Source organism: Passer montanus, unplaced genomic scaffold (assembly GCF_014805655.1).
Source record: "Passer montanus isolate IOZ18808 unplaced genomic scaffold, ASM1480565v1 scaffold66, whole genome shotgun sequence".
NCBI classification, from domain to species: domain Eukaryota; kingdom Metazoa; phylum Chordata; class Aves; order Passeriformes; family Passeridae; genus Passer; species Passer montanus.
The window spans coordinates 1282765-1294926 of record NW_024371704.1 but is presented as its reverse complement, the minus strand read 5'-3'; the positions used below and the strand labels follow the sequence as shown (position 1 = coordinate 1294926).

The following is a 12162-nucleotide window of genomic DNA, read 5'->3' as shown; positions in this document are numbered from 1 at the left end:
GGGGTGGGAGCATGGTTTGGCCCTAGGACTGACCTCCCCCCCCATATGTCACAGCTGAGACGGCCACCATACACAGAGTAGCACCACACAATTTCAGAAGGCTTTAAGCATTTGCCCATACACAGCACCACCTCACCTCAGCAGAGGGCTTCAGGCACCTGCCCACACACAGTAACACCACGGCACCTCAGAAGGCTGCAAGCATCTGCCCTTCTTGTTCTTCAGCCCAGCCTTTTATCCCCTCATGCTGATGCCCTGCCCCTGTGTGCCCTCTGCTCCCTTTGGTGGTTGGGCAGTGCGACGTGTCTCGTTACCTTCAATGTCATTCACCTGTCCTGCACAGCTGTAGCTCATTGGGGATGAGGCTGGGCCCCACTCCCAATCACCACAAACCGTGTGCCTGCACCCACTCCTGAGAGGACATAGGGTTCTGACCACCCACCTGAGTTTCACCAAAGGGAAGACCAAGAGCCCTGTGACCTCTCTGGACAGGACAAACACAGAGAAACCATGAGCTAAAGGAGGTCATACAATGCACACAGAGCCCACTATCTCTGTAGTGCTATGCCTTGGCCGCACAGCGTTACAGGAATAAACCCCCAAACTGGAAAGATTTTTTAAAAGTAAGAGGCAGACAGAAAGAAAAAGTCAGTTAAAAAACCCAAAAAAGACATTTTAATTCACAGAAGCTGACATGACCTATCAGCACAGAAATGAGGGGGATCAATCAAGCCCATGCTTTTCCAGGAACAGTGTCTGCTGTTTTACGGTACTTTCCAGTGCAACACCTGTAACAGCACTTGCAGGTGACCCTGACAGCCAGGGCTATGCTCAGAGCTGGAGCTTCTGCCAGCATCTCTCTGCCTGTGAGGGATTACAGTTCTTCAAAGCCACAGGCTGACACAGCAGTGCCAGCAGAAGCCAGTAATGTAGACCTGGCTCCAGATCAAGGGCACGTTTTGCTGGGCAGTGTGAATAGGGGCTCGTCCACACGCAGACCTGGCAATGCTCAGTGGTGTGGGAAGAGTTAAAATTCCATGGTTGCTATAATATGATCACACCACAACAGGGTACTTTAGGACCACCACAATTCCTGTGCAGGACAGGAAATAAGCTGCACCGGTATTAAGGTACTTCTGAATGCATCTCATTGTGGGGCTGCAAAAATTAAATGCAAAATAACCCCTAAGCAAAAAGATACTGTAAAAACATCTTACTTTTGACAAAGGCTAACATGTACCATCCAAGTCTCCATCCTAAGTGATCTACGGCTTCTGTGATTCAGAAAATAAAAGGCAAGAGGGGGAAAAAATAAAAAAGCACAGAAACATGAAGGGACTCCCTACAATGACCAGAATTTGGAGAAAAACTGGGCCTCTGGTGACCTAGCCCAGAGCCATATCTGTCATGTTCATTGCTTCTCAGTGATAATCCAGCTCTGCTTCCTTGCACTGGGATGCAGCAGTCAGCTGCCTGGACCCCAGACAAGTGCACGCTACCCTAGGGAAAGGACAACACGCTGTGACACAGGCTCCTCACCTGGGCTGGTAACTGCTCCTGATACTACACAGAGCAGTGCCTCAGCCTTGTCTTCTATTTTCTGCAGAATTTTAGAACAGGTCAATGTTAAACCTGCTTCAAGGTGGGTTCTTCAAGGATTTTTATTCACTGGGATTACTGAAGCAAAAGGCAGAAAAGGAGGCTCTACCTTTTCTTCCCAGATAGGATGGCGTCGCTCCTTCAAGGTGCCCTCTTGGTACTGGAAGGCCAAGCACTGCTCACCCTCAGTATTGCACAACGGCAGCACAGGAAGCTGCATTTCCACCTCTAAAACTTAGTCCTGTCAACCTAGAAACCATCACTTAGCTGAAAGACTAGACAGAGCCTGTGGCCCACAGGAACTGGAAACAAGCCTTAGAACCAATTTCCTGAGAGAAGATATCCATTGATTTCAACAGAACTAGCACCTTCCCCTGGATTCAGGGATGGGAAACGCTCTCCTCCAACACATCTTGTCATCCAGCTGCTATCAAAGTGTCATACTTCATGGAAGATGAGGATTGCTCTTTTTGTTGGCATGTCTGAAAAGGAACTGAAATTCCAGAAGCAAACACTGAAAATTTGCTGACTACAAAGCTAGCAAGAGCACAGTGTTGTAACAGGGTGTGTACCAGGGAAAGTTAACTGAACCTGACAGTCCAAGAGAATAACAGAAGCTTCCCAAGAAAGGTGTGTGCTGCAACAAAGCCCTGGCAGATGACCTTTCAAGGGACTTCCATCAGAATGAGTAAAAACCTATTTAATGAGATTAACTGATCATTTCACTCCACCCTCGTTATAACACTCACTGAGAGGGAGGAATGTTTTTGCAGCCGAGTATGCAGTTCCATAGGGAATGCCAGGACTGTGACAGAAGATAGGAAAAACACCCAGGGGAGCCCTTCACCATTGCACTGTGGGCTACAGACACTCAAACACCAACTCATTTCTGTGGCTACTCTCTGTTGGTTTACATACAGAGTTTAACCACACCAGTGTGAAAAATCTGAGCTGATGTGGATAAAGCTATAACAATTCAAGGTACATCCCAGGAAATGCTTAATTTCCAGTTAACCTTTTCCCCTGTTTGCGTTGTAGTTTTTTCAAGAAACACAGTGCAGCACTACTTTGCAGAGCTTTGGTTTCTTAGGTGTGGAAAAACCCTCTACCTCTGTTAAAATCCTGATGATCACCTTTCCATTTACTATTTTTTCTTCTCAAACTCCAAGAAAGCTAATACATTGGCTAAAACTTTGATTACTACTACTGCCCTGGCAATTCTCAGGAAGTCTGATGATAAAAGACTGAAGCAAAGACCATGCTCTTGTAAGTGTCCAAGGAGCTCACTGCTTACAGCTCCCTGCCACACTTTATTGAGCTCATCCCTCATGTCTGAGCTCATCTTGGCAAAGTCCATCTTCACTGTCCTTCAAGCTGCCAAACCACAGGTACATCTGTATTGGGCATCACCGCGCAATTCCATAGCTGAGGGCTAAAAAATCAAACTGTCAAGACTGCAAAGTCAGACACAAAGGACTAGAGGGCATCTCAAGTGACTGTCAAAAGTCCACCTCCCTGCACTGAGGCAGGGGATACCCAGACCAATAAATGCTGCCTACCGTACTCCTTAAAGGCTGCTGAGGAAAGAACATTCCTCAGCATCCTGAGGTGCTGAGGAGTTTTTAGCACTTTCCAAGACATTTGGAAGAAAAGGAGACCTCAATCCCCAGTTCAGAGCACAGAAATTTGGCTGCCAGAATTCTTCATGGCGCAGTACACACATCAGGGGAGTGACCAGCTCAAAGCACTAATTCAGTCCCCCCTCTGCAGTCCAGCCCGGCCTGCTTCAACCACCCTCCCTAAAGGAAAGTCTCCATCACCTCATCCTGCTGAAAACCCACAACACATCCATGAGCCAGGAAAGAATCCCAGAGCAAGGTTCAGCCTCACATGCCTGGGAGTAAATTCTGGTGGTGACAAGGCTTGTTTGCCACGGAGCTGAGGCATGCAGCAACTTTTAACTTTATGTGGTTTCATTCCAACAGCCAGGCTCCAAAATTACATTTCTTTATCTCTACAGATGCACCAATACAGCTGTGGTACATGTAATTCTGCTCAGGACAACACAACTGTGACAAAACAGGAGTTCTTTAACAACTCAGGCTTCAAAAATGAAAGTGATCAGGAAAGATGTGGGGCTTTGATGCCACCAGAAAAAGTGCAACTGACAGTCCACCCCGATCACTTGGAATATAGTATTGGCTACATTATAATAAAACCTTGCTCAAGTTCTCTTTAAACACCACTGCTGAATTCATTCCCACTTAGTGCTGCTGTCCCAATTAGCGATCTCGTCAGACAGCGCGATCGTTCCCCACCACGGAGAAAACGCCGTCGCCTCATTATTTTCAGCAGCAGAGTCAGCCAACATGGCTAAGTCTCTTAATGAATTAATTCTCATAATTCACTAACGCTTCAAGCTACTATAAACACCTCCTGAAAGCATACCACAATTTTAATCGGTTTCAAACATCAGATGTTTGGTTTGATATTTATGATTGTTCTGACTCTGTTTCATTTAAGGGCTCCTTTTGTCTATGAAAGCAAAGATAAGAAAGTTAACTGGGACACCCACTGTCAAGCCTCTAATTTAAGGGGAAATTGCCTTTGTCGCTGACTGTCAGATGCTAATAGCTGCTGCTACTATTTTCCCTATGATACCAGGCCAGTGATCTTAGAGAAGTGTCCTTCATCCTATACAAAGCAATGATTGAGTCAACTAATTGAACAACTGTGCCCCTGCAGTTTCTAAAGCAGACATTCCTCTAAGTCCATTTTAACCTACAGGAAAAAAAATATCTCTAATAACTATAGTAAGAACTCAGTGTGGCATTGTGGGGAGGTGACTGGGAATTATTTCTTTTTAAAGCCTCTTTTATAAGGATTCCCCATTAGCCTTTAATTAGCATGCCAGTTCCTATTCGGAGGTTTCTGATCACTCATAGCCCAGTTCAGCACTCACGGACGGGAACAAGACAGACTGCCTTGAACTCAGTGGGGTCTGTGGGGGGCTCAGGGCCATGCAGGGAACTCTCTAGTACCAACACAAAGTTAATTGAGCAAGCCTGTGACACCCAGCTCTGGCTGTCAGCCTTTGTAAGAGTTTTCCTATGGAAGATCAAAAGAAAATCTGGACTTCCAGACTTGGGGCTGTGTAAATATATCATCTGTACTCAGCAGGTGTAACACTAATTCATCTTTTGCTGTAGAGAAAAGTGAGATGATCTATCAACCTCTTCGGTTTGACTATTTACATGTATTTTAAATCTTTGCTTACATAAAAATACAGTGAAGTATTTTAGAACACAGCATCTGCCAACACACATGCAGTGTTCTGCTAAAGGCAGGTATATGTAAGATCATCAGTTAGCTGTGACAGGTGATTTAGTGTGATTCATCTTTCAGGATCATCTCATTCACAAGGAAAATTGAGTGTCATCCCCGTCCATAACCTACAAATACCATCTAGATACTTGAAAATGACAATAGGTTAAAGGATGCAGCAGCCAAAATATTCGACCCAAGCCCTTTTGGAATAGAACCTGAAAACATCAGTAATCCAGACAGAACTACTAACACAGACTGCCAGGGGCTAATGAACATAGAAAACTCTTTACCCAGCACATAATTTTGCTGTTGCTGGGAGAGCACTACTCAGTCATTTCAGCACAGCTCCAAGAAATTTCCCTCTTTTGGTGTTTCTTCTTCTGAGCCAGACACAAATTCCGACAACATCAAGAGCTGTGGTTCAAAACAATTCAATGGAAGGCAAGAAGAGCAAAGGTCAAAACTTGGATCTCTACCTTGCAGTGCACATCCAGAGCACACAGCCAAAGAGGGCCATGCACTTCTGGAAATGGCTGGCAACCAAACCAGGAGTGAAATATTTGGGGTCTGCTCCCTGTATCACCTCCTGCATTCCCAAGTCCTACCCAGCCAGGATGACACACCCTGTAAGAGCAGCCAACACAACTTAATCTCCAGCAACCCACTGGAAATCAAACCAGTGTGAAACAGAACACAGCCACTGCCTCAACCTAAAACAAAGGATTATGGGTCAATCTGCTCTGAGCTACTAAATTCATGCAAAATATTTCAAACAGCTATTCCACCTCTATCTTTCCTTTTAAAATACCAAAAAAAACGCAAAAGCGTTTTTAATTTAAAAAGAGGTGCAGGCCCCTGAGTTACCAAACCTTTAAAAGGATTTCCTGTGCCCCATGAAACAGGTGAAAAGCTCTACAGCCCAGCCTGGCGATTTACCCTACACATGCCAGATTCAAGATTTGGCCAAAAACCTTAAATGAACCAATGTAACAGCTGCCACAAAATCTGGCAACCTCTGATCAATATCCTCCATGTTTAAGGCAGCACGAGCCTCCTCTCTGCAAAACAATCCTAAGCCTGCAAAGACTAAAAAAACTACAATAAATTTAAGAAGCTTGAGTTTTGTTTGGCATGGGAGACCCAGGCAGAGCAGCATCATTTAACGCTGTTAATTTTTCAACAGCAGCACATCCTAATCTCAAAGCATTTGAGACACCTATGATAGGCCAAAAAACCCCTCTAAAAAAAATAAGTTATTCACCAAGGCTGCAGATACATATGCGCTGCAAAGAACTAATGAAGTTTAGAAACCATTGAAAATGTTAACACAATGAACATGAAAATACTGAGTGTGTTAAAGCCTTCTGCATGACTTCATTCTAGATCTTTTTATTCCTAATTTGACTTTGGTTTTCAGTCCAGATTATAAAGAAGATTTAAAACAGAGATACTTTTTTCCCTTCCAATGAAGCCTTCCCATTAATAAAAAGGAAACAAAGAAAATGAAGAAAGTGAGTAGTAAAACTTTTACAACATAATAAAGTGTATCAGAACCCCAGTGCAGCACAATTGGAATTGTCTAAAGATGCTGAATTATGGGTGGTTGTCATATAAAGTTCAGTCCAGGGTATTAGAAATCATATTCTCCAGCAACATGTATATAATTGAGAGATCTTCATAATAACCCTCAGTTTAAAGGCTCATAAAACTGTGCTTTACCCGTAATTTGCAAGAGGAAAGAATTCTTAAAGGAAAGTAACATCTTTTTCTCAGAAAGACTCTGAAGGCAGTGCACTGTGCATTTTTAAGCAAGCAACCCTAGAAGCTCTCTTTCTTTCCCAGATTTCGGTAGGTCATTACACTAACTCTCGGTTTAAATAGATACATATGTATCTGTAGTGCACACAAGCCAGAAAGAAAATTAGTATCACGTAGAGAGGAACACTAAGTATGTTGAAAGCAAAGCGTGCTACATTTTTTCAGGACTATAAGTGCAGAGGTTACATTAAGGTAAATATCTTGGTGTAACATTGTAACCAACACTTAAACAAGGTAGGGCACTCACACACACAGAAAATGAAGATTGTTGCTTTTAAGAAATTGCGAAAACTACATTTATCCACCTCCCATATATAACAGAAGAATAATTCTATAAATATTACCAGCTCTTGACACTCTCTCTGTGCAGACTCACTAAACTCTCAGTTTCTACCCGACATTCTAAACCAAACTCCTTTCAGTTTGTTATAATCAACTATAGTTTTGTAAATAAAACTTGTTTGTTTTCAAATAAAGCTCCTTCAAGCTGTTTCGGGAAGCAAAGTAAGCAATAGTAGTAATAATAATAACAACAATTTCTATTTGGATTTCAGAACCTGCGGAAACAAAACTAGCACATGTCAACCCTAGTGTTTTCCTACCTGGAGCAGGTACGGACCAGCTCTCAAATGCCACCTTGGGATAGTTCAGACTAGTAATCCCATTCATGTTTAGATCAGACACCAGCACGAACAAGAACCAAAAAAAAAAAAAAAAAAGAGAGAAATCTTCCCTGTGGCTAAGACCTGGCAAGCAAACCAAGGACCAGGAGGACCAGACCAACCCAACCCTCAGCTGGAGAGAAACAGGCTTAAGAGGAGACTTACTGCCTGCCATGTGACAGGGGGAGGTGTGCTGCCCGTTGGGAGTGCTAGAGGTGAGGTCGATGGCCATGCCGCAGTGCTCCCTTTCAGGCGAATAGTCATTGTCACCTGCGAGCACAACACAGGTCCCGTAAGTTTGTAGCCCTTCTCCAGCCGAGAGACGCAAAGATGAAGAAGCACAACCCCGCTCGCTCCCTGCGCCCCTGCCCTTCCCTCCTTCACTAGCGGGGTCTTCCAGAGCCCGTCAGAGCTCGACTCTCAGCAGCCCCAGGCAATGTTTGGCTGATTTTAAGAGCTACTGTCACCAGTCTTTTACTCACACTCCTGTGGCAAACCTTGTCCCAGCTGCTTGGTTTTAAGTAAGTTAGGATTACTTTTCCAATCCAGGCTGGGCAAGGGAAGACTGGAATAGTAATTCACCACACAGACCTTCCCCCAAAAGCTCTGGGTTAAGTGACAGTTAAACAAAGCACAGCCCCCCCACACAGAAAACAAGAGAAATAAAGGCATAAAAAGTTTTGGGCTGAAGTTTGAATTTCTGGAGAGGAACTCTCTCTCATTTGCAAAGTTCATTCACCCTCAGCAAATATTTAAACCTAGAGATAATCACCCATGCACCCATCCCCATGCATTTCTCAGTCATACAGAAAGTTTGTATTTAAATGCTACTAATTCAGTGTCAATGCAGACACTGTACACAAGGAAGCTAAACTTTCAGGTTTCTGCATTACACAAAGGAGAGTAGGAAAAGAAAAGTAATACAGAATAATCAAACAAAATGACTACTTACATGTAATATATCCATCAACAGCCTCTGCTTCCATAGTCAAAGTGCAGTGCTGCAAGGCAGAAAAGTACACCCTCAGAGACGCCTGTCAGTATCAACCATTAAATGATTAAACTTACTTAAAGCCCTAAGTAGTTGCCCATTTTATTGCTGTTGCAACCACTGCCTAGAGAAACACACAAGTGCACTGCATGTGCTCGTTTGCAAATCACTGAACTCTTCCTGTAAATTATGCGAGGAGACGTGCAGCTGCCTCCTGGCCAGGTGGCACCTGGATCACCCTGGTCGCACCATCCCTCTCTCTCCGTGCCCCACTCACATTTTTGCCCGATCTGCGAGTTTTTCCCTGACCTTCTTGTTCTTTCTTCAAGCTGGGATTTTAATGCTTTATCAATTATCTATCTGCAGCCAGAAGAGACCTTGAGGATATGGATATTACTAGCAATTGCTCTTTTCACACGCGCTACAAGACACTGCCTCCTGGTCTAAACAAAATAAACCCTCCCGTGTCCCTTCCCTGTTCCAGCTCTGTCTCTCACCTCTGTGTGCTCACACACCTGTACACACACCTGTTCACTCTAACCCTATTTATCTGCCACAGCACAGGGCCAAACACCACATTTCATACTCCCAGATCACGCATTTTGTGGTGTGAAGCAATCTTAAAGTTTCTGGAAGCACTTTGCTGACACAGAACAAGCTATTACTTTCCCGAAACCCAAGTAACTGTATAGAATGACACCCCCTAGCTATCATTTGATATATATTGTGGGGGGAGGAAAAAAAAAAAAAAAAGGAGAGATCAATAATCATAACTATGTTCTTTTAAGTAGAAAAGTTAAGAATCTGACATGACCAGAGGAAAATTTTATTTCCTCTCTCCCTCCATGGCCTCTTTTTTGCCTTTAGTTTCAAAACTCTCACTGCACCAGGCAGCTAAATTATTCACAATGAGCCATTTCTGTATTGATCGCCAAGTATATTTAGCCCTGGCTCCTGGAATTTCTCCATTACTTACTGGAAAACAGGCAGCTTCACTTCTTGTCTCCAAAACCACTTCCCTCCCCCTCCCTTAACCCTCTTTCCTTCCCTCCCCCCCCCCCACTCCCTGCCTTTCCCCCAATAAATAAATACTTTTCTCTGTGCTCTTCTTTGGTATAAAGCAGATCAAATTCCCAAGGCATTCAGCACATAACACTTAAATTTCAACCTGCCTAGCTGCTACCAAACTCTCTTCGATTACTGATTTTCACAACTCTCAAAAAGAAATCTCAAAAAAAAAAAAAAAAAGCAAAAAAGTTTTCAGAACAGGTAAGCCACTTCCTCAAGCCCTTCAAAATTACCTTATCTTTCCCCTAGTCCAGGTAGGCAGGCACACACTGAGAAAAAGAAAGAAACATCAGAAGCAACAGGGAAAGATCATCCCAGCCAATGAAGTGGAAGGAAAGAAAGGGGAGGAAGGGAGGAGGAAGAGAAGGGAAGACAAAAAGAAACACAGAAACATCCATAACCGAAATTAAAACACGGCTTGAAATTTTATTTTTTTATTTCTTCAATGGGGAGACGAGGAGGAAGAGGAGAGGGAAAAGAAAAAGTTTGGTCACCATTTTTAGGCTGGTGATGGCAAATCCCAGCTGCTGAGCCTCTCCACAAGGAATGGAGGGAGAGAGTTTTGCTCGAGCTGAAGACACAGAAAGATGGAGAAAGTTTTTTTTTTTTTAAAAATGGTTTTTTAAAGGCGGGGGGAGAAGAGGGGGGAAAGAGAGATGGGGAGGGGGGAGAGGGATAGGGGAGAGAAACTCGCCCCCGCCACTTACAGGTGGGGCATGCGGAGCCGGGGAGCCCCGGGATGAGCCGGCGGGGAAACTCGCTCAGGAATGGCACATACTTTGAAGGAAGATGAAGAACAAAAAAAAAAAAAAAAAAAAAAAAAAGAGGGAGAGGGAGGGAGGGAGGTCAGCCGGTGCTACAGCAATGCGATTAACTACCGCGGAGAGAGAGAGAGAGGAAAACTTGATCCACCGGTTCCTTACGGATTCCACGGGATCGGGGGGAGCGGAGGGATTGCGGGGCGGGATGGGAAGAGGGGATGAGGGGCGGGATGGGAAGAGGGGGGCCCGGCGGGCGCACTCACACCCCGCGCAGCGAACCCGGGCCAACTTCCCCGGAGCGCCGCTCCGGCCCTGGGCGACGCCGGGCTCCGCGCCTCATCCTGCCTCTCCCCGCCCCTGCCACAACCTGTCAAAGTCATGGAAGTCCTGCCTCGCTTGTCATTTTCTTCCCTTTCCCCCCCTGTCCCCGCCGCAGGCCGCAGCCCCCCGGGGGCGCGCAGGTGGCGGCGGGCGCTGAGGGAAATGGCAGCGGGGCCGGGCTGGCTAACGGACCGGCGAGACCCGCCGCGGCTTCTGCTTCTGCCCCCGCTGTCTTCTGCTCTTCCTGGGGGGGTTTCCTTTGGTTGGCTTGTTGGTTGGTTTTTTGGTTTTTTTTTTTTAATTTATTTTTTATATATATATTTTTGGGCTAACAGCAACAAGTCATCGGCGCCCGCGGGGATGCTGCACAGCCGCGCTCGGCTCGGGGACCCTCGGCACACACAGACCCGCACGGACGGACCGAGCCCCGCGTCCCGCCGGCCCCGGAACGGAGCTGTCCCTCCTCCCGCCGGGGAAGGGGGGACCGGGGAGGGAGAGGAGAGGAGGGGAGGAAGGGAGGGGAGAAAGAAAAAGAAAGAAATAATAAGAAGCCAGGCGCAGATTTACCTCAGCCGCGCAGGCAGTGAGTCAGTTCCATCCCCCTTTTGTTTGTGTGTTTATTAGTGTCGGCTCCCTCTGCCCAGTGGAGGTGTGTTTGTGCACGGCAGTTGGCTGTGGGGGGACTAAGGCGGCGGAGGAGCCGTAGCTAAGGGTAATCCTGTTTTTACTTCCTCCATCTTCAGAGAGCAGAGGGTTAGCCTGGGACAGCTGGTCAAACCCCGAGAAACCGATCCGGCGGCGGCGGCGGCGGCCGCTCTCCCTCCCTCCCTCCCTCCCTCCCACAGACACACACACACAGAGACACACACTCATTCGCTCCCTCCCTCACACACTCCCTTCCCTCCCGCACACACAGACGGGCGCACACCCTGCCTGACACACACACACACGCACTCCCTCAGAGATACACGCACTCCCTCACACCCATACACACCTCCTCCTCCTCCTCCACACACACACACTCCCTCAGACACACGCTGTGCCTCCCTCAGGCTCGAACCCACGCACACTCATTCACTGCCTCACACTCAGCACATCCCCCACGGACTCACACTCTCGCCCTCACTCACATCCTCCCTCACTCACACTCAGCCCTGCACACGCACCCCCTCCCTCCCTCACACTCAGGTCTCCCCTCAAAGTCCCTCACACGGACACACTCGCTGCCTCACTCAGTCCTTCACACGCACACACTCCCTGGCTCAATCCCGCGGACACCCACCCCTGACACACTCACGCTCACTCCCTCACACACACACATATATTCACACACACATATTCACACACTCGCTGCCCCCCCGCCCCTTCGGACCCCTTCCCGCCCCGCGGCGCCTCAGCCCCCGCGGGGCCGGCGCGGCGGGGGGCGGATTCAGCACTTCTATTTATAACCGCCCGGGGGGCGGCCCGGCTCGTTGCTTAATTAAACATTCGCGGCCGAAATGAGCGGAGTTTCCGCGTGGAGACGGCCCGGGTACAAGTAAAGCCTCTGCACGGCATTCCACGCCGGTCCCGGGAAATCGGTGTGGTGGGAAGAGAGTGACAACCAGCTTTAATG

The 12162-nt window shown here is 46.8% G+C and overlaps 1 protein-coding gene across 5 annotated transcripts in view; it reads right to left on the bottom strand.

Annotated features, from left to right (window-relative positions):
* IKZF2 (IKAROS family zinc finger 2) overlaps positions 1–11877 on the bottom strand; it is a 119258-nt gene extending 107381 nt beyond the window's left edge. Inside the window, exons 1-6 of one of the 5 annotated variants that reach the window (XM_039728696.1) lie at positions 11115–11877; positions 10173–10242; positions 9960–10036; positions 9699–9734; positions 8359–8407; positions 7572–7676 (exon numbers count right to left, since the gene is read on the bottom strand). In XM_039728696.1, coding sequence (XP_039584630.1) covers positions 7572–7676; positions 8359–8392 — 139 coding nt within the window. In that variant the 5' untranslated portion in view covers positions 8393–8407; positions 9699–9734; positions 9960–10036; positions 10173–10242; positions 11115–11877. Of the gene's footprint in view, positions 1–7571; positions 7677–8358; positions 8408–9698; positions 9735–9959; positions 10037–10172; positions 10243–10489 lie in introns of all 5 variants that reach the window. The other 4 variants (XM_039728698.1, XM_039728699.1, XM_039728700.1 and 1 more) reach the window with 4 other exon arrangements.
* Between the last annotated feature and the right edge of the window lie 285 nt (positions 11878–12162).